Source organism: Rattus norvegicus, chromosome 4 (genome assembly GCF_036323735.1).
Source record: "Rattus norvegicus strain BN/NHsdMcwi chromosome 4, GRCr8, whole genome shotgun sequence".
NCBI classification, from domain to species: Eukaryota; Metazoa; Chordata; class Mammalia; order Rodentia; family Muridae; genus Rattus; species Rattus norvegicus.
The window spans coordinates 171,373,677-171,396,018 of record NC_086022.1 but is presented as its reverse complement, the minus strand read 5'-3'; the positions used below and the strand labels follow the sequence as shown (position 1 = coordinate 171,396,018).

At 46.1% G+C, this 22,342-nt stretch overlaps 1 protein-coding gene and 2 long non-coding RNA genes across 5 annotated transcripts in view; 1 reads left to right on the top strand and 2 right to left on the bottom strand.

The window, feature by feature from the left end:
* Window positions 1-372: 372 nt before the first annotated feature.
* Window positions 373-2,179, bottom strand: LOC134486649 (uncharacterized). Its single transcript, XR_010065989.1, has 2 exons — window positions 2,048-2,179; window positions 373-1,809 (listed from the first exon to the last, which is right to left on the bottom strand). It is a non-coding gene; the product is annotated as an uncharacterized LOC134486649 (long non-coding RNA).
* A 10,370-nt stretch (window positions 2,180-12,549) lies between these two features.
* The window catches only part of LOC134486648 (uncharacterized), a 31,296-nt gene continuing 21,503 nt past the window's right edge, over window positions 12,550-22,342 (bottom strand). The window contains exons 2-3 of the long non-coding RNA XR_010065988.1: window positions 16,841-17,885; window positions 12,550-13,387 (exon numbers count right to left, since the gene is read on the bottom strand). This is a non-coding gene — a long non-coding RNA (uncharacterized LOC134486648). The remainder of the gene's footprint in view (window positions 13,388-16,840; window positions 17,886-22,342) is intronic.
* The window catches only part of Gucy2c (guanylate cyclase 2C), an 80,582-nt gene continuing 73,962 nt past the window's right edge, over window positions 15,723-22,342 (top strand). For 2 of the 3 annotated variants that reach the window (XM_039107137.2, XM_063285634.1), the window contains exon 1: window positions 17,873-22,342. This exon is cut by the window's right edge and continues 200 nt beyond it. Coding sequence is in view for 1 of the 3 variants with exons in the window: in NM_013170.1 (NP_037302.1) it covers window positions 15,733-15,946 (214 nt within the window). In the remaining 2 variants the exon portion in view is untranslated. Of the gene's footprint in view, window positions 15,947-17,872 lie in introns of those variants that run through there. The other variant, NM_013170.1, reaches the window with a different exon arrangement.

Sequence of the window (22,342 nt, the reverse complement as noted above, 5' to 3'; positions counted from 1 at the left end):
AGCTTGATCCGAAGGCAGCAAGGAGGAGACTGTCTTTCACAGGCAGCCAAGAGGAGGGTCTGGATTCACAGTGTATGGAGCTTGAGCATAGAGACCTCACTGCCAATTCCCACAGTGGCACACTTCCTCCAACTAGGCCACACCTACTCTAACAAGGCCACACCCCTCCAACAAGGCCACACCTCCTAATAGTGCCAATTGGCCCTGTGGGCCAAGCACTGAAACACATGAGTCTGTGGGTGCCATTCCTATTCTAACTACCACAGTGTTTGTCAGCCATTGTGTGGGGAATGAGCTGTAAGATACGAAAGCTAAAGCAGGTGGAGCAGCAAGGAGGCTCCGACAGCATCCTGGGTGAGAGAGAGAGAGGTGTGGACTACTGAAATGACAGCAGTAAGGAAGATTGGACGAGACACTGTCAGGTGTGCTCCGTCTGCAGAGCTACCCAGCGCCCTGACCAGAAGTAACTCAGGGAAGGAACAGGTTTATTTGACTTAACATTTCTAGGTTACTGGCCATCATTCAGAGATGTCCGAGCAGAAACTGAAAAAGAAAACATGGAGAAACGCTGCTTACTGACTCTCTCTACAGCCCAGGACCACCTGCCTAGGGATGGTGCCGCCCACAGTGGCCCGTCCCTCCTATATCAATGATTCCACACAGATGTGGCCACAGACCAATCTGATCTAGGTAGTTCCTGCATGGAGGCTTTCCTCTCAGATAAAGCTAGGCTGCGTCAAGCTGACAGTTAACGCTAACTAAAACAGATAGTGAAGGTTAATGGGGGAGAAAGGGTGAGAGGCCTAGGGTTCTGGTCTAGGCATGCTCAGTTTGGACTTAAGTTCCACATCCACACAGAGATGTCACAGCACATCAGGTTCCATTTTGGTTGCTGTTACTAAATTGGCTTTAAGAATTATTTTCATTCTATGTGTATGGGCATTTTGTTTTGCCTACGTATATATCGGTGCACCATGCATGTGCAGTGCCCGCAGAGGCTAGAAGAAGGCATCCAGTCCCCTGAAGCTGGAGCTGCAGGCTGTTACGAGATGCCATGTAGGTTTGGATTCTCGAACGCAGAGTTTAGAAAGAGACCATAAGGTTCAAAATGTAAATTTAAGTTCATTATATAAAAATGGTAATGTCCCAAGAAGAAGATGAAACAGGTATGCGAGTTAAGAAAAACCAGAGCTGGCGAGATAGCTGGGCCGGTAAAAGCCCAGGGATGGAAAGAGAAAACAAACTGACCAAGTTATCCGCGCGCGCGCGCGCACACACACACACACACACACACACACACACACACACACACACCCTACAAACTGATTCTCCATATCCATATTCAGAAATGAAACATTAATGTAACATGGTGGTCGTAAGGGCCATAATGCTGACTCGGTTTGTCTGCCCAAGTTACTTCAATGGATCATCATTCATTTATTTGACAGCAAACAGGATGCAGTCAACAGTTCAGCGCGTCCCGAGAAACAAGCCCGGGTTGGTACACGTCATTGTGTCTACACACAGCAGTATTGATGTCCCCAAATCAGGTGCAAGGGCTGCTTGTGCCTGAGAGCAGCAGCTGGGGTCCGTGTGAGGTCTGGTGAGGCTTACGGTGCAGAGTGAGTAGCAAGGAGGTTGTCCGGCTGTGGGAAGGCATGGTTTGGTTTTTACTATGAAAAAATGTTGGGTCGTGGGTTCAGCTTCCAAACTAAGGGGAACAGGAAGTGACGAAAGACAAAGGAAATGTAAATGAGGCCATAACCATCTTCAAACACCACATGAACAACAAGCCTGCAGAAAACAGACCTTGGGAGGCAAACAAACAAGTCGTTATAAGCACTCTACTTAGAGAGATTTAAAGATATTTAATTAGCATCTAGTTTAAGACACTAGTGGATTCCTAGAAAAATCACTAAGGTCCAACATGTATCTCACTAAAATAGTAGAACTCACACCCCAAGGTGTAGACCTTAACCTTAGAAGGAGACGGGACAAGCAGCAGCAGGGTGGGCGCTGGGAGGCTGGGTGCAGGGTGACTGGGTACCTGTCAGCCTCGGGCAGATCATAAGGCTCTGTTCCTCTCTTACTGGAGTCTGCTTTCTTTTTCTTCTCCTCCCTTTGGCTCCCTTGTGCATGTGTATAAAAATAAAAGGTTTTGTTTTTTTCCGTGACCCATGTCCCTGAGTTATTGTCCCAGTCTGTCAAGAGTCTGCCTCTCTACAGAAAAACCGGAGAGAAGGATGTCCAAGTACACCAAAATCGCTTTGCACCTTAATGGATTTGACTTCTAAAAGGGCAAAACAATGGCAGAAAGTTAGACTTGAGTTTTAAATGTCCCTTGTCCCAGACTCTCAGATCATGTACCCATAGCAGACAATTCTAGTCAGGACAGACAAACAGAAGGTGGTACTCACCTCAGTGGCCAGAGGTTCAACCCACCACCTCTGGGGGGCAGTATGTGCCAAGAGGAGGAAGAGTCTGGTGGAGAGAATGCTGAGGGGTGGGTAAGGGGGTGGGGTGTTTAGTGGGGGCGGAATCTCGGGGCACATGTGGAAGCTCAGGAAAGTTCAATGGAGGAAAAGTGGGAAAAGAGTAAGACCAGAACTGAGGGTAATGTTTGACTTCTTGGACCTTGTCTCCTTGGCTGTGTTTGCTCAATGCATCTCTATCTTTGAGGCAAACAAGGAGCCTGTACTTAGAAAGTGCCGGCTTTAAAGATAAGGGCGTGGGCATTCCTGAAGGGCTGCTGCCGAGGTGGAGGCGAGGTGGGGAATGGGGAAGTGTGAGAGTGTAAAAATGAATCTCTCCTTTGTTGAACATCCACAAAGAGCCCAGCAGGAGTCTGGAACGTGAGCCGAGTGCCCCTCAAGCGAATGTGGGAGGAAGTGACGTAAGGACTCGCCTCAGCGTGTGCTGATCCTGCCCTGAGAACCCAAGCTAGACTCAAGCCGAGCTTCTCCCATACAACATTTTGTTTAATTTCCCCAATTTCAGAGGGTTTTATTATAAAGCCTCTCCACGCTGTATGGAGGAAGGAAACTCACACAGTGGCGAGTGATGGAGCCGATGCTTGGATTAGTTCTGGCAGATTTCAGGATGTTCTTCCTCGGACCTCTCTCCTAAGGTGCGGAGACTGGATGGAGGTCTGGTACCGGCTGGGAGAACATGCCATTAACTCAGTTTAAACAACAACAACGACAACAATTATAGGAGCAAATGAGGAAGATTGGGAGAAATAAAGAAAATTACGTTCAAATTTCAGAAGAAATGACTGTGCATACAGGAAGGAGAAATTAATTCTGCTGCTTGAAGGGGGCTTAAAGGATAGTAATAATGGGGCTGGGTGCAGCTGAGCGTGCACACTGCTTCCTGTTAGGCGGGAAGCCTGGGTTCCATCCTCAGCACGTGTAAGCCAGGCGTGGAGTGGCAAACTTGTAATTCCCGCACTCTGCAAAAACAGAAGCTATGGGAGCAGATGTTCAAGGCCATCCTTGGCCAGGCGGAACTACATGAGACCCTGTGCCCAAGGGGGAGATGATTTGCTGGACACCTCCTGAGCACCAAGTGCTGTGGTTTAACTGAATTAACACAGACTTCCGCATCTAAGAGCCAGCGTTCGTCACGGTGTTGGTAACTCATCTCCACCAGTGGCTCCAGTATTTGTAGAAGCCACTCAGCACCAATAACCCCACTCACTCTGTGTTCTGCTGTGGCCCACGGAGCGGGAGTATCCCCAGAGGAGGCCTCTCCCACAAGCGGCGGACAATCGGCGCTAGACTGCAGTCCCCCTTGAATTCGCCACAGCTTGTCCCTCAGAGTGGACCCTCAAAGTGACAAAGCAGGATAGTAATCTTTGTCCGAGCAGAGCATCACCTTCTATGTGTGGTGCAGCCTGTCAGGTGCAAAGGTTTCTATGGTTTAATGAACACCAAGTGCTCTGTCAGACTGTTCCTTTGGCGGGGTTGTTGCTGTTGTCGTTGTTGTTGTTGTTGTCAATTGTTTGTCTCCCTCGGGACTGCAGTATGCATCTACAGGGTCGCACTAGAGACGGGGTTGGGTAGTGTGGCGATTGAGTGCTGTATGTGTGGGCTGTCTCTCCAGGAAACAGTGCATTGCCCCTACAGTGGTGCCTCAGCCTCGCATAAGTGGCTTCTCTTTGAGTAAATCCCATTAACCACCTCTCGTCCAAACTCCAACACCAGTTGTGGCATAGTCGAACGTGCTAGAATAGAGAGTAGATTCATGGTGGGGAGCGGAGAACTGAGCACTGGCGACTGTAGGTCACCTGCCACAGTTCATGTGCTTAGCAAACACAAAGTTCTAGTCCCACACCGCACGTTACCTTTATTAAAAACATTAAGGTGCCTTCTGGAACTTCAAAGGGTTCCTATTGTCTCACGACATTTCTGTGCTTTTTCTGCATTTCCAGGCACCTTCTAAGGATGCATCAACAGACAAGGCCCACAATACTTCTGTCTACACTCCAGTACTGCAGGGAACAGGAGCTAAAATAAACTGTGTCAACAAAGTCTTACTCTCCCCTCCCCAGGCCCCTTTCCTCCCATTATGTCTGATGTCAGCTAATACAGATATTTGCAAGACCCAGGGGCCAGGGCAGGTGCAGCAGTCACCAGTGCCAGTTCTGCCGAGACATGCACGGGTGCTGTACATGATGGAGCTGGGAAGAGGAGGCGGGGTGCTCACAGGTCACATTTTCCTAGAATGAAGGACAGGGAGAATCCAGGAAGCAGGCCACCAGCAGACAGAGAGAAGCCTGTCATTCTCACGCATCAGGGGCTGAGGTGCACAATGCTAGCCAGGGAGAAGGTTTGGTTGTTCATTCCTTTGCTATCGATTCAGACAACGCTTCTCCATTTCATTCCAGACTCACCGGAATTCTACCAGTCATCCTCAGTAGATTTTTATTAAGTCGCTGAACTCTTTGTTTAAAAAAAAAAGTCCATTTTTTTATTTTTCATTGTTTATTAATATCTTAGCATAGAAAAGTAACGAGTTTCATTGTGATAGTTGCTATCATCTTGTCTATCTACCTGTTTATCTGTCTATCATTTATCCAGCTACTATCATCTGTTTATCATCTGTCCGTCTGTCTGTCTGTGCATACATTTACACATCATTCTTCCTTAACCATGTTAACCCCCACTGTCCTCTCCTGGCCCTTCTCCTTCTTTTTTTCTCTCTCTCTTTTTTTTTTCTTTTTTTTCGGAGCTGGGGACCGAACCCAGGGCCTTGCGCTTCCTAGGCAAGGGCTCTACCACTGAGCTAAATCCCCAACCCTGCCCTTCTCCTTCTTTTCCCCTGTTCTTAGCAGTTCAAATCCTTGAATGCGTTGCTATCTTGCTTGCTCTGTTGTTTTTGTGCTTTATTTTGACACAATGTCTCACATTGCAACCCGGTTTGGCCAAGAACTCTAGCCCAAGCTGGTGTTGATCTTGTGACAGTTTCCTGCCTCAGCCACCCAAGTGCTAAGACACCATATCAGACTTCAAATGTCCAAAGTCCTAAGTCACCCTGATTGCTTTCAACTAGCACCTGCTGCCTCTGTAGATTGCCCAGCATCCTGCTGTTTACCATCCAAAAGCAGGCTCTGGACTGGACATCTTCCCATATCCCTACAAACCAGATGCTCCAAGACGCAGATATGAAGGTTTGGGGTCTGTTTTAAGTTGCTATGTGATTGGTTTAAATACAATCACCGCCATGGTAGATTTGTTTATTCATGATACACAGCAGCACAGACTCACTACAGGGCCCTCGACACCTACATCTGTTCACAGAAATAAACTACACTTCCTCAAGGAACATGTGAGTTTGAAAGATCCCCGCTTGACATTAGCGCAGCCATTTCTTCTTCTTTTTTTTTATATAAGTCTTAAAAACACTTTGTTTTTGTTGGTGATATTGGTGTTGCCTTGGCTGTGTTTGCATTTTTTTGTACATCAGGTTGGTCTTGAACTCACAGAGCTCTACCTGTCTGTACCTTCCAAGTCCTGTAAGATTAAAGGTATGTGGCACTATACCTAGTCTAGCTAATTTTGATGAAATGCAAGTTGGGTCAGTGTTTTATGTAACTTAGGCTAGCCTTGAACTCAGTACGTAGCTGAACATGAATTTGAACTTCTGATCCTTTTCACTTTCCACATGCAGCGCAGCCATTTCTTAAAAATGAAAAATTTTAAGTTGGCCTCTGCTTAGCCCCTAGACGCTAGACCAGAAAGTACAGAAAGCACATTCCCACCCACTCTCCAGGAAGCTACCCAGGCACAAGAACAGATGATATCGCTGTGGCCTTGTCCTGGGAACCCCAGGATGAAAAAACATTTGTCAAGTCAGACGTCCTTGGTACTGGAATGGCTGCGCTGATGTGGTTGCGGCCTTGTCCCAGGAACTCCAGGACAAGAAACATCTGCCTAGTCAGATATCCTTGGCACCGAAATAGCTGAGCTAATGAAGCTGTGTGACCTTGTGGGGACTATATAGACTGTGTGTTCCTGCTGTTCTGGACTCTTCACATCACTCCTGCGTGAGGACTGTGTGGAGCCCCAGTGCACTGGTATCCCAAGTAAACCTCTTGTTTTTACATCAAGACTGAGTCCTGTGTGTTCGTGGGGTGGTGGGTGTCCTCAGGATTGGAGTGAGAGTCTCCTCTGTCTAAGGGTCTTTCAAGTTCACTTTACACGTCCTTGCACATGTGAGTTCTTGTTCATTTTACACATCCTTGCTCTTTAGGGAGAAAACGTTCGGCTTTCCCCTGACCAGTTCTGTCTAGGCAGATCCCAGCCTCTTGCTATTCTGCTTTTCTGCTGTTATCTTTCCTCTTTTCCTGCCTCAGCAGTCCTAGGAACTCAATAATCTTTCTTTTGTTACATAAAAATTAATATATCTATATACTAATTTGGAAAGTTTGCATGACCAGCCCAGGTGTGGTGGCACACACCTGTAATCTCAGCACTTGAAAGCTAGAGGCAGAGTGATCAGGAGGTTAAAGCTGTCCTTGGCTACACAAGGAGCTGAGGTAAACCTGAACTACACTAGACCCTGTCTCACGACTACCTAAGGAAGAAAGACAGACAGACAGAAAGAGGAAAGGAGGGGGAGGAAGAAGGAAGATTCTTGTTTAAACCTAAACTGGCATTAGACTTTCTTATGTAAATAGTAGATGAAAATAAATATATTTTATTTAAAATAAAGATATTTCCTTCACAGACAAAAGAATATGCTAATTCAGGAATCGGAGCTGGGCCTAAGGGCTCATGATTGTAATCTGAGTACTGCAGAGGCTGAGGCAGGAAGATCTCAATTTCAAAGCCTACTTGGGCTACAGAGTGAGCTCAGGTCCAGTCTGGGAACGTTAGCAAAGACCTGCCTTACCTTTTATTATTGGAAGTGATGAAAAGGGTGAGGGGTATAGCTCAGTGGCAGAATGCCTGCCTAGCATCAGTAGAGCCTTAAGGTCAATCCTCAGTCCTATAGATGAGTAGTGAATGAATGAATGAGAGGAAGAATGAAGCGAGGAAATCTGAGTGCAGAGGAAGACATTTCTCTAGCTGGCCATTTTGGAGCAGTGAACCCATCTGGTGGCAGTCTCAGGTGCTACTCTCCTGTTTCAAATGAATTGGAATACAACCTGGGGCCATCAGTAGGTGGGGTCTCAGACTCAGCCATCTTACCCATTGTTCCAAGGGAGAGCCAGAAGTTTCCTTTTTTTTTTTTTTTTTTTTTTGGTTCTTTTTTTTTCGGAGCTGGGGACCGAACCCAGGGCCTTGCGCTTCCTAGGTAAGCGCTCTACCACTGAGCTAAATCCCCAGCCCCCCAGAAGTTTCCTTTTATTAACTCTTATCCCTTTAAGAATTATAGTTGCTGGGCTGGAGAGATGGCTCAGCCGTTAAAGGATAGGCTCACAACCAAATATATAAGAATTATAGTTGCTGCAAGCTGGTACAACCACTCTGGAAATCAGTCTGGAGGTTCCACAGAAAATTGAACACAGTACTACCTGAGGATCCAGCTATTACTACTCCTGGGAATGTATCCAAAAGATGCTCCAATATATCACAAGGACACATGCTCCACTATGTTCATAGCAGCCCTATTAATAATAGCCAGAAGCTGGAAAGAACCCAGATGCCCTTCAACAGAGGAATGGATACAGAAAATGTGGTACATCTACACAATGGAATACTACTCAGCTATCAAAAACAATGACTTTATGAAACTCGTAGGCAAATGAATGGAAGTAGAAAATGTCCTAAATGAGGTAAACCAATCACAAAAAAAATGCAATGCACTCATTGATAAGTGGATATTAGCCTAAAAACTTGAATTGCCCAAAATACAATCCACAGTCTACATGAAACTCAAGAAGAAGGATGATCAGTGTGGATGCTTCAGTCCTTCTTAGAGAGAGAACAAAAATATTCATAGGAGGAGATATGGAGACAAAGTTTGGGGCAGAGACTAAAAGAATGGCTCTTCAGAGCCTGCCCCACCTGGGGATCCAGCCCATACACATACAGCCACCAAAACCAGACAATATTGATGAAGCCAAGAAGTGCATGCTGACAGGAGCCTGGTATAGCTGTCACCTGAGAGGCTCTGCCAGAGCATGACAAATACAGAGGCAAATGTTAGCAGCAAACCATTGAACTGAGAACGGGGTCCCCATTGGAGGAGTTAAAGAAAGGATTGAAGGAGCCAAAGGGGCTTGAGACCCCATAAGAACAATAATACCAACTAACCAGAGCTCCCAGGGACTAAACCACTACCCAAAGACTATACATGGACAGAGCCATGGTTCCAGCTGCATATGTAGCAGAGGATGGCCTTGTTGGGCACCAATGGGAGGAGAAGCCCTTGGTCCTGCCAAGGCTAGACCCCCAGTGTAGGGGAATGTCAGGGTACAGAGGAGGGAAGGAGTAGGTGGTTGGGGAGGGGGAACACCCTCATAGAAGAAGGGGGAGGAGGATGGGATAGGGGGTTATGGACGGGAAACTGGGAAAAGGAATAAAATTTGAAATATAAATAAAAAATATCCAATGGGGGAAAAATCAGAATTACATATAGTTGCTTTATTTGAGCTCCTTTTGTCTGTGTCTCTAAGCCTACTTATATCCCTTCCTTCATGAATGGTACATTTTTTCCTACTTTCTGCTCTGTCTATTGAAATTCTAACTTAGTAATAACCATGCCACAACCCGATGTCACAATGTATTGAAATCTCCTCCATGGAACCGCTTGGTCCCTCGCTTTTGAATTTAGCCTTACTCAAGACTTATTCAGGACACTGGTAGAATAAAGCCAGATTCTTCTCCAAAATGGAGCACACGCAAATGGCCTCTGGTCTAACTCTCAGTGGAGGCCTTTTCCCCCTCGAAACTTCATGAGCCAGGTTTCCACTGTCTGCAGGTGTCTCCACATTCTGGCCTTCCACACTCCTGCCACAACGTTCTTTAAGTTACACTTACAGCATCATTGGGATTCTCTGCCCACATGTGTAAACTCTTCCACATTCCGTCCACTGATGAGTACTAAGAGCCTAAGAACCACCGAGTCAGGTTTACCATAGCCATGACCCGCCTTCTAGTACCAAGTAATACCGTACTGCTTATGGGCTCATTGCTGTGACACAAGCAGCTTCAGGAAGAAAGGTGTTATCAGCTTGTAGATTGAAGGCACAGCCCGTCAAAGGGGACAGGCATGGTAGTGAGAGCAGCCTTAGCTGTAGCCAAGAGGAGGAGGGGGCTGGTCACACTGCGTCCATACTCAGGAAAGAGCAGAACCAGCACTGCCAATGCGCTCAGTTTCTCCTTTTCGCTCGGGACTCAGGGAACCCACTTTCAAAGTGAGTCTGCCTCCCTCTGTTAATCCTTCCTGGAAGTGCTCTCCCTGTAGTCTGTCTCCTACGCGATTCTAATTCCTACCGAGTTAATAGTCAAGACTGACCATCACGCTAACTGTGCACCACGTCTACTATCCATCACCCAGCAGGACCCACTGTGGTGGTTTGAACATGTTTGGCCCAGGGAGTGTCACTATTAGGACACTCCTTGTTGGAGTAGGTCTGGCCTTGTCGGAGGAAGTGTGTCACTTTGAGGGTGGGCTCAGAGACCCTCCTCTTAGCTGCCTGAAGACAGTCTCCTCCTCATTGCCTTTGGATCAAGATGCAGAACTCTCAGCTCCTCCAGCACCGAGTCTGCCTGGATGCTGCCCTGCTCCCACCACGATGGCAATGGACTGAACCTCAGAACCTGTAAACCAGCCCCAACGAAGAAATGTCCTTTATACAAGTTGCCTTGGTCATGGTATCTCTTTACAACAGTAAAACCTAAACTAAGACACCCACCCTGCTGGGGAAAATAACCACAACGGCCTCCATCTTCAATCGAGTCTGAGCCTTGTGAGGCCTGGGCCACATACTGTCTCAGGGATACTTGGGACTGACGAGTTTGGATGAATCAGTAGAGGCTGAGAAATTGTTTTGAGACTGTTTGGAACAAGAAGAATGGCTGTCTTGCCAGAGAATCTGCACTTGGTGCTACATGAGAGCTTTGCAGCTGCACCCGCCTTGATCCTAAGACACTCCTAGCAAACATGGCGTTCTTTTGATTATGGCTAGCCACGGTTGACAGAGACTGAGATCTGTGTGGGTTGACTGCTCGCTTGGGCAGCAAGGGCAAAATAGCTTCGGTAGTTGGAGCCTTTCCCAGCCCCAATTAAGCTTATATAATGTTTAAATAAAGCAATTGGAGCAAGCTAGTCAAGGGTCAGGCTTTTCCAAGAAAGCTGAATCCTTTGGAAAAAGAAGGCTTGGCACCTTGGTGAGCTTCTGTCTTTACCGTGGCACCTATGACCAACACCAATCAATAGCCATGCCCAACCCAGCCTTTGGCACTTCATCTCCTCGCCATATTGCTCTTTCTCTTCTGATATCCTGTCCACTTTCAGCAACCTAGGCAGATCTGTCTGCAGGGCCTAGGATTTGAGGCCCTTAAAGAGTGGGACAGACTACAGGCTAATGCTCCAGACAACCTCACTCTGGTTTCAGTGTACTTTTATACACAAATGTAACAAAGAAAGCAGTGATCCAAGAAAGGTTGTTTGACTTCAGAAAAACATGTAAATAAACTCTAGCAAGCGAGTACTAAGTAAGAAGAGAGCAGCCCTTTCCCAGAGCTTTCTCGGGACACACCAATTTAAACACAATCGCCTGACATTTGCTATAGATTGAATCTTGGGAAGCAGGAAAACAAGGCAGAAGCCGCATCCAGACTCAGGGCTCACTGAGGTCAGCATTCAGCATACCCTTTCCTTAGGTCGGGTTCTATACCTGGGTTCTGATATCTAACAGGAATAAACATGTCTTATAAATTCAATGTAAATGTTTAACCCAGGCACAAAATCATGTCCAAGAACAGTCCAGGGATCAAAATGCACTCAAGGTAAAAATCCCTCTGCCTTTTTCTCATGTATCCTCTCTACAGTTCCCCAAGGTGGCGTTGTTCACTGGGCATCTTTTTTCTGACCATATTCCAACAATATCCCATGCCTCCCATCCAGTCACCTGTGTCCTCAGAAATACCTGTGCCCTAACCAGCAGGTGCCTGGCTACAGTTTATTTCTTCCTAGATGATTTCTTACACCTCTTGGCTATCTAGCATGAAAAAGAGACGAAGCCCTAGGGATATGGTGTTCAGGGGTGCAAAGGCAAGGTAAAAGTAATATTCCATTTCTTAGTTGTTGGAAATGTGGACATGTGAATCTTCATTTTACTATCCACACATGTTCATTGACATTCTTTCCATTGATCCTTTGTATACTGATTTACTTTGTCACTTGAAAAGCTTCACTTAAAACACAGCCTCTGGTCTTTGATTTTCATACCATGCGCTCACCACTCTCCGGCCCTTTCTAGGAACCACTGTGAGTTCTGGATTCTTTCTTCCATTGGCTACTGCATGGAGCGCTCTTCCTCTCTAGCAAGGGCCTGCTGTCTATCTCACGGATGTTCCTGCCAAGTAGGTTCCTGCCTTCAAACCAGACTCCTACTTCCTTGAGTCCTTTTGTTCAGATGTATTGCCCTACACCTCCCCAGTCTATGAGCGTTCCAATCAATGACACAACAGCCCACTTCAAACACTGCCATCCAGGCCACTGCTCCTGGGACTTCTCTGCATTTCTACTTCCTTTTCTCACCTGTGCTTCATAATCTCTCTTTCATCCATTTTCTCACCCCTCGCTGTATCTGCTCCCCTCTTCCTTCAATTGTTTGTGCTTGCTTTGGTTTGGTTTTTGGACAGGGTCTCCCAATGTAACTCAAACTGGTCTTGCTAGCACACCTCCCTCCTCAGCCTACCCAATGCTGGGATTTCTGTACATCAACCTCCCTAACTCTTCATTTGGCCTAGGTGTAACAGTCTGACTCTCTAGATCTCCTCCTCCTCCTCCCCCTCCCCCTCCTCCTCCTCCTCCCCCTCTCCATCCTCCTCCTCCTCCTCCTCCTCCTCCTCATTCTTCTTCTTTTCAACCTACAACTTTTGAAATCCACTAAATTTTCATTGTACCTACCTAGGAATTGTCCACTCCTAGAGAGGCCCTGTCGCTCACAGTCCTGTGCCTATCTCTAAGCAGTTGAACCTTGCTGGAGAAAGTCATAAGAGGAGTGACGTGCATCAGTAAATCCAGTCAGGGAGCTCACCACTCACAGCTAAACAGCCTCATGGCAGGCCTCGTAGTCCCTCCCCTTACTCATTACAGGGCCTTTCCAAGGTCATCGTTTCTCCTTAAGCCTACGGCTGCTCAAGCGTCCCTTTAACTCTCAGCAGACACCCTGCCTCCTTCTACAGGCTGATTTAAACCCACACACACAAAGCCCTGGGGCTCCCAGCCATATGCACGCATAAGAGCATCACACAAGCCTTTCTTCAGTTGCCTTGAGAATCCCACTACTTCAGTTTCCTGAACACAGTTTCTCAATTACCTCTCTCCATCGATGCCTTCCCCTCCAGCTTTATACCAGCTCCTTCGTACCAACATTTAAACGATGCAGCATCTCCCTCGTAAAAACACCCCCCATCCCATACCCGATGACCACTTCCCAGTTAGCGCTGTCTCTCCTGTCTGCTTTTGGCAAGAGAGACAGTTATTTCTACAGATGAATAGGCTTCTAGGACCAGCCTTTTCTTTTCAGGTTCTTGGCTACTAATGAACAGATAAGAATCACAAGTGTAAGGACACAGAGATGTGACGCAGCGGTTAAAAGTGCTTACTGATCTTCCAGAAGACCCAGAATTGGTTCCACATACACAGCCACCCATCACTCTAGCTCCGGGGGGATCTGATGCTCTCGTCTGGCCTCCGTGGGTACCTGCAAACAAAAGTTGCAAATAAACGCATGAAGGAACTCACACATAAACAAACAAACAAACAACAAACAAACAAAACCTTAAAATATCTGAGCCCCAGGTATAGAGTCATTTGTTTTTAGGAACCCTATCCACTGCTGTTTGACCTAAGGAGAAGTCCAAAATGCCTTCTTTTTACTAAACACCAGAACTAGTTAGGTTAAGGCAAAGGAACCAATGCTAAACCAAGAGATCCCAATTCTACGCCAGGAGGCAGAATTCCCACCTGTAGTCACCCACAGAGTCTGTTCAAAAGCTGCATTCTGAAGAAGGCTATCTCCTTGGGGTCCTGCAAAGGGGGATGGCCCCGGCTAGAAAACAGAGAGCCCAGAGAGGCTATTCAAGTGACCTTGAGAAGGATTGAAGTGCAGATTGTATAATTTCTTTGGGGTGAGGACCTTACTTCTATTTAGATTGGCCAGATTTAGCCGTGTTTCCAATATTTTGCTTGGGAAGGGTGAAAGCACAGTTTAAATTACTTCCTCGAAAGGCACCTCACGCCGGTCAACAACCTTAGTTTTCACAGTTTGAAGCCAACATTGGAAACCATGAGGGCTGACCCATCAGCCAATGTGGCTGTCATATTCCTAATGTCCCCTTAAATACAGGTCCTCTTCTCACATCTGCACAGACAGATATAAAATCAACCTGTCTCGAGACGGAAGTCACTATCTCTTTAAAACCCGCTGGCTTTCAGGATTCTACACTTTTTGGCATCACCCTTGAGTCCTCTCTCTCCCTGAGATCTCAAATGCAATAAAATACCAAGTCCCATTCATTCACTTTTTAGATGTTTTGAACCCATCTCCCCTTCATCTGTCTTTTCCCAGGAACCCTTTAACTCACGACTACCATAGAAACAGAATCCTTATAAATTCTTTGATTTCGTTTGCCTCTCTCTGGGACATTTCTTCCTTGACAGTGTGGGTGGTCCTTTCAAAAGTCACATGATCAGCTATGGAATTGGCTCAGTAAGTAGAGAGCCTGCCACACAAGAGTAAGAACTTGAGATGGGATCCCAGAATCCACATACTGTCAGATACAGTAGAGTAGTACATGGGTAACCCTAGCACTGCTGTAGCGGGGAGACTCAAGGATCCTTGGAGATTCCCACCCAGGCCAGCCGGTTTACCATAACCAGCTTCAAATAAGAGACCCTGTCTCAAGGTGGAGCATTAATGCCAAGGCTCAAGGCTGCCCTCTGACCTCTACATGTGCACCATGATATGCACACACAATTTTTAAGTCATTTGATTTATGTGAGGGACTAAGTTAAATCCTCAGTATCGGAAATTAAAAAAATAAAATATTTACCATGTCAAGTCCCTTTCTGACTTTTAGAATATAGTCCGAACTCCCCTACAATCCCTGTCATGCCTCAGCCTCATCTTCTGAAGCCTCCTGTTACCACCTGACTCCTAGCTCACAGCATGCCAATACTGTGTCTCTCGGTTCCTCAAATACACCTCACCCCTTCCCACCGCTGTTCTTTCACAATCCACCCACTAGCCTAGCACGGGCCGTCCACCTTCCCATTCGGCTAACGGACATTTATCCTTCAGAGCTCAGTTTAGGGACCTTCGGGCTCTCGAGGAAGCTTCCTTGACTTCCCTGAGAAATCACGTTAACTCTCCCTCGTGTTCCCACGGCGCTCTGTTCTCTTCTCCATTGTTGACTTTGGCTATTCACTAGTCTAATGTTTGTCTGTCCCGTTAGAATGAACGTGTGATCCACGCGGACATTCATGCATCCACATCGCTCGTGATTAAGTCTCCAGAGCCTTGCTACTGTCCCCCATAGTGAAGTGATGACAGATGGAGGTGGGCTGGGCACAAGATGCGCAGCACATCCTAGTAGACGCTTGGACCTTGATGTTCAGCTAAAGCTGAAGCACTAATGGGCCATCGCTGCTGTGCTTGCCCTAAGCCCTTCGACCTTTATTTTCCATTTCATAAAGCCTGCTATGTAAAATATACTGCTCCCTTCTTCCCTTCCCTCTTCCCAGCGATGTGTCACAAACGGGTGTACTTTTATTGGACGAGGCCCTGGTAATCCTGCCGTTTATAGCTCTGACCTTTCTGTGTGCAAACACACAAAGTGAACTTTGCTTTACCTCCTACCATAATGTACCTGCTAATTACTGGCAGGCAGGCTGAGTTTTACAGCCCGTGTGACCAGCGTAGCAAAACCAGAAAGGTACGTGGGGAAGAGAGGACCAAGGGACTCTGCTAGTCGCTGCCCAGAGGGGCTCCCTGTGTCTCCACAAGCAAGCAATCCCAGGGGGCATGGTGCTACGGCGAGCGAGGTCATGACGTCACTCCTGGGCTTGGCTGTGCGGTTACTGCTCTTCCAACCCACGCTGATGTTCTGGGCCTCCCAGGTGAGGCAGAAGTGCCACAATGGCACCTACGAGATCAGTGTCCTGATGATGGATAACTCAGCCTACAAAGAACCTTTGCAAAACTTGAGGGATGCTGTGGAGGAAGGACTGGACATCGTGCGAAAGCGCCTGCGCGAAGCCGGTAAGATGATGGTGAAGGACTCCGTTCTATGTATGACCTTTTGCTTCTAGGCAGAGACCTCGCAGACTTTGCCCGATCATCCAAACTCTTCTAAGTTCTTCTCAAAACTCCTGGGGAGAGGGGTTGGAGTGAGCTATTGTCCACCCCACCCTGCTGGAAGAAAAGATGAAAGCCCTTAAAGCAGTGACATACCCTTAAAAACTGGGTTTCTGGCCCAGCTTTAGCCATGCTTCCTCCTGAAGCTGTTCAGGAGCAACATTTGGGCTGGACCTGAGATCTCATAGGGTTCCTGGTCACCAAGGAAGAAACTTAGACAGGTATTGAACCTTTCTCCAAACTTCTTGTTCATAGAAAGAGTCTTCTCTGGCCATCCGGTTCTCCCATGGCTCTCAGCATCAGATATGGACAGGGTTACACATTTACGATCGAATATATTGTTGCCTTTCTTGACCTTATCCTTTATTCCTTAAAATCAACTTCATAATTTGACACAAAACATGTAAAGAAGAAACAGATACCCGCGATAATTTTGCACTGCCTGAATACCCTTTCTCGGTGTCTTGTTTTTGAGCCCTGGGGGTTCAGTTTGGCACGGGGACAATTTCACATCTTCTGTGTCACAAGGCATCATCCTGCAAATGACGATCTTAGGGCTACATTGCTACCTCAGTCATCCTGTGAATGCTCACAGGGTGTCTCTTAGACTAGGAACCACCCAAATTATCTAAAAATGCTCTTCTTGAAAAATATCTAATTGTTTTTAGTTTCTTGTGGTTATTCTTTACAGTGCTACAACCCCCTTTTTAATATATGGTTTTTTTCCATTCCCAGAGACTCCATTACCACAAATAGAATTACTGAGCTAGTGAGTACGTGATACATCTTAATGGTTACCTTTGGTCTTAAGGCTGGCATATCATAATCGTCTGTTTAAATCTTGTGGCAGGAACTTACTTCTGTGTACGTATGTAACCTTCCCAGTGGTATCCATATTGGGTTCAGAAGCACATGAAGCAGTCTGGAGTAGACCTACAGTAGAACTGAGAGGCTGTGTAAAAGCAGGCGCAGATTTACTGATGTCATGAGAGAACGCACACACCTTTGCTGAGACAGTGGTCTAGCGGTAGAGAAGTTGGGTTTGAAATCTAATGGCCTGGGTTAAGATTCTGTCTGTTAGCCTGGGTATTAAGCATGACCGTCTCTCGGAGGCACCATCTGTTTCCTGAGGATCTGTCACCTGCTAAACAAGTTCTGAGAATGTCTCATCACACCATCCCTCCAGTCACCATAGCTCTGTGGGGATGGCCTGGTGGACAAGGGTGTCACGGGAGATGCTAAGCACCTTACGTCAGAAATGAGATGTAGATCCATTTCTGTCCGAGTCCTATGAGTGTATCCTATTGCCACTTGCTGTAAGTGACCCACCATTAACTACACCTCTCATTAAGACAGAGCAATGGCGCACTATCAGCAGTAAAGAGTCACATCTTGACGGAATTTGATTCATAGTCCTGGCTGACCGTTTACCATAGCTATGACCTGAAGCGAGCTACCTAGCTCTCCAGGAGCCCAGTTTCCTCACGTATAAAACCAGGGTAAACGGCAGCCTTGACTGTAAGTAGAGTTTTCAGTTAGAAACCCACGGACACCCTTCAGGCAATGAGGCATGTGGATCCCCATCGCCGTTTGGACGAGGTTTTAAAGGTGTTTTCATCCCATTAGGAACAGCGTGGCTGCTGTTACTAAAAGAACGCGTTTCTTGACACATCAAATAGCAGAAGGCATTGGTTTCCATCTCGGTATCCAAGTCCGTGGCTCCTGAATCTGAACTTCTGCTCCATCAATTACTAATCGAGTGACATGTTGGCTTTCGTTCTCTCCTCTCGTTTGGAGCAGTCACAGTGCTGAGGCTGAAGGGTGGGGTCATAAAGAGTTGGTTCTGTGGGAGAAAAGACAGACACGCCTAGAGGTTGATACTTGATAGCGCATTTTGCTCCCACATACCGAACACCAGAGGAGCAGGTTAGAGAAGAGAAAGACACCGTATTCTAAATATGGTGGGCATGTTTGGAGTGTTCAACATTTGGCAAAGACTTAAAACACTGTATGGGGGCTACATTAGGAAATATCAATAATTTGAAGGTTGTGGATGACATGCCAAAGTAAGTGATCGATTTTTGGTTCTTTTTCTGTGTGTGTGTGTGTGTGTGTGTGTGTGTGTGTGTGTGTGTGTGTGTGTAGGGGGGAGTTGTGTGTTTGGTTGGTTGGTTTTTGGTTTTGTTTCTTTTGTTTTGGGACAGATATTGAAGAATAAGTGGAAAGTAATGTGGGAAAATGATAGAAATAATTTGAGAAACGATTCCTTCAGTCCCATGCCCTCAGTTCTTTGAGGATATGTGTTCCATGCCTAAATCCATACCCTGTGTGTGTGGTCCCATGCTCCGAGGTCCTTCCCCCCAGACCTCAGTGGAGAGTGCCTCTTCCCCATTGACTCTGGATTATATCATAAAGACATAAAACTTCCTTGACAAAGAACATGTTTATTTTTAAAGCTCCAATTTGAAGTCATACCACCATTTGAAAAAAAAAGTTCAATCTTTAAAAAAAAATTTGCCCAGAATCTGAAGAGATAAACTGAGGATATTCCTCTATCAAATTAAAAGAATAGAGCAGTCAACTATAAAATATGCATAGGCATCATGGTGCAATATGTTCTGTATCAGTGGATCTCAAGATTTGAGGACCCTGAATAGTTTTATATGGTTGTATATATTTCATCCTTACCAGGGACGAAAGTGAAGCAAGTTACTCTACCTCTAAGGAAACTTGATGCTTTGTTTTCAAAATAAATATCCCTTTGTTGGATTCAGAAAATGATTGAATGTTTCCTGCAAACACTCACAGGTCAGTCAGGCAGGCATGGAGTGTCTGAGCCCTCCGACCCTGTTCTGCCAGTAACTGGAGACAGAACTGGGACTGCAGTGAAGAAGTCATGTGTTTGCTGCCAGGTCTATCCCACAATGCTTCTCCTTCATAGGTCTCTAGGGGGTTACACTTGGATTCTGCTATGTCACTCATGGCCTGCCTGGAGTCTCAGAGTTTTAAATTGCTCAGCGTCCCTACCGTGGTGGGAAGGAGCTGAGCTCTCCTGCTGACGAGGGCCGGGATGGAAGGGTGGTTTGTTTGTTTGTTTGTTTGTTTGTTGTTTGTTGTTTTGCTCTTGGGCATCGTAGAGCTGCCTGGATACTGAAAAATAGGTAGAAATGAATGTAGGGAAAATGGTAGAAATAATGTGGGTGGGGTACCCCTGAGGGAGGAGCTGATTTACAGTCACCACCACCTTTCTCAAGATGGGGTTACAACACCATACCCTAAATCATCCTCCTCCAAGACTATAGCCAGTCTACTTGCTACCATTCTTCTTCACCCGGGGTTCCGGGCCCCCGACCCACTCCAGCTTCATTTGTACTGAACCCAAACTCCAAGTACACTATATATCCTCCCGTTTATTTTTAGAATTTAAAAATTTTTATAAGTGTTTGCATAAATGTATTGTATATACACCACATATATGTCTGGTGCCCACTGAAGTCAAAAGCGGACATGAAGTCCCCTGGAACTGGCGTTGCAAACGGTCGTGACCTTCCATGAGAGTGGTGGGAACGGACAGATCCTAGGTCCTCTGCAAGAGCAATAAGTGGCCTTAACTGTTGAGCCATCTCTCCGGCTCTATTCTTCCTAAGAATATGCAAATTAAGTAAGATAAAGGTTCCACACTGTGTAGTGGGGACTGGCAAGATGGCTTAGCCCATTAAGGCACCTGCCACCAAGCCTGAAGAACTGAGTTCAATCCTTGGAACCCATTTGGCAGGAAAGAAATGGCTTCCACTACTGGCCCTCTGACTCCACATGCATGCCCATGGGATCTCTGTTCGTCATGCACAAATAAATATATACAACGTAGAAAATGTTGTTCAGTAGTTTGGCCAGTTTATGGTTATACTTGTGTTTTACCTGTTTAGCTCATCACATGCCCTACCTCCCATCTGATCTTCTCTGGTCGGTCTAATCCTTGGCCTCTAATTCAGCCAGCTCTATCAGTTACATCTCTCAGCTGGATCTCCTAGTGAACAAAGTGTCCGTGTAAATGTCCTTAGGTTAAACAGTAACCAGAACTGAAGGATGTCCTATACTAGATTTGGTAGGCACACCTCTAGCAGCCATAGAAGGACAGGGTTGCTTCTGTTCTCAGAACGATAAGTTCTCAACTTTTAACAGCACATACTTTTGAGTGTTCCAGTTTTTTCCTTCTGTTTTGGGTAGACTTTACTCTTTTAAAGATATTATTCAAATGTGGTATGTCCAACAGACCTGGTTTGGTCCTCACCTTTCCATGTAAGGAAACTGAAGTCAGTGAGCCTCAAATGGTTTGTATAAGAACACAGAGCGTCACTCACAATGCTCTACCAATGTCTGGGCTTTCCTGGTGTCCAGAAGGCCATTTCCTCTTAGGTATCAGACATTCGTCCTGAGCTTACCCGTCCCTGGGAGGGGACCATCATTTAAAGGACAGTTTGCTCGAATGGCTCTGCCAGCTCTTTATTATCTTTAAGATGTGGTGCCTAGCAATACCCAGGGATTTTACCATCATGCTTTTACCTTCACCCAGATATAGGAACTCTTTGTTATCCAAATACCCCAGGCACGGATGAACACAGGTCACTTAGGCTTTGGGAAATGCAGGCTGTAAAGAGTGGTGCTCTAGGCCAGTGAGAGGGGTCAGCCGTTGAGAGCATTGCTGTTCTCAGAGGATCTGGGTTCAGTTTCCTACACAGCAGCTCATGGCTCTGAAATTCCAGTTTCAGAGCTTCCTGTTTTCTTCTGGCCACTGGGCGTCCAGGTCTCTACAGTCACGGTTTGAGGGTCAAAGCCCATTCTTGATTACACACGAGACAATGGGAAGATGTTCCCAGTGCTGCTTTTTGGGTCAGGCAGTGTTTTCTTGATAATTTAAAACCACTAAGTGCATGGGCAACTATCCCTGAGCGGTGGTATATTTAATTGCTTGTCACATCCATTCAAAGATCTGATAAGCATCTCACACCCAACGTGTGCACCTGGTGAGTTTTGGTTTATTTTATATTTTTGTGTTGTTTGAAAGAGGTTTTCAAGTAGCCCAGGTTGATTGTGAAATCCAGATCCTCCTGCCTCCAGCTCCCTAGAAACCTGGCTTCCCTCAAAGCTCTTGACCCCGTGGTCATGGCTGTACACTTGCAAACTTTCCCTTCTCTTAATCAGTCCTTGATTTACCAGTAACATTGGCCGTTATCTGCTTTCTCGGGACAAAAAATATGGAAGACATCCTCATCCTCTTTTTCTTAAGCTTCATCTGTCGGCACTTTCTTACTGGCCCTACCTTCAAAATTCAAAATGCAACAATTTATTCCCCCAATTCGTTGTCACATGTTTACTTCAAGCTAGTCTAAGTTATCAATAGGCCCTAACTGGTCTCCCTGCTTCTTTTTCCTATTGTTCTCCATGATCTATTCTCCCATCAAAATCCAGAGAAATCCTCTTACAGTGACAGTGAGACATGATAACATTTCTGTATTTAAAATACTCCGGAACGATCGAGTTCTACTATGAAATGCACAGACATGCCTGATGGGACCTTCTTCCAATGCCACCCCATGTCTATTACATCTCTCGATCACTAAGCAGCGAGTGCATGGGTCTCCTTGTAGATTCTGAGAGAAGCCAAGAAGGAGCCTTACCTGGCTTTTGTTCTTTGCTCACACTCTTATATCTCTCAAGCCCTGCCATCCCAGAGGGGCTCCCATGCCCATGCTACCAACAATGGCACCATTCTCTGTGACCTCTCAGTGAATATGCAGACCTTAGGCAGCCAGGGACTAATTTTACTCAATGTTCTTATCGTGAGCACACAGAAAGGCACAAGGAACATGTCGGGAACAGGGTAACTGTGTGTTGGCTGTTGGATGGATGATAATCAGAGATCAAAGAGAACTGCACCTCACATAGAATAGTGGCAACTTGGGAACTCAAAAGAACAAGATGCCATCCGTATCCACTTTCCCAAAGCTTTCTAGTCCATACTGGAAACTTGCTGAATGTGGGGTTATGAAAAGTTGAGAAGAGCTGTGAAAGTAATGGGAAAAAAATGCTGTTAAGCTGGACCAAATCATACTTTCATCCCATCTTGTCATAATGGATGAGTTCTATCATGGTATAAAATAAGAGACAAATACATTAAGGGAAGGTGGGAGAGCTAGGAGAGAGAGAGGAGAGAAAGAAGGAACTCAGAATAGCCTCAGACCTGAACTTGAATATTGTATTAGTGGGGTTCTTTAAGGATCAGAACCAATTGGATGAACT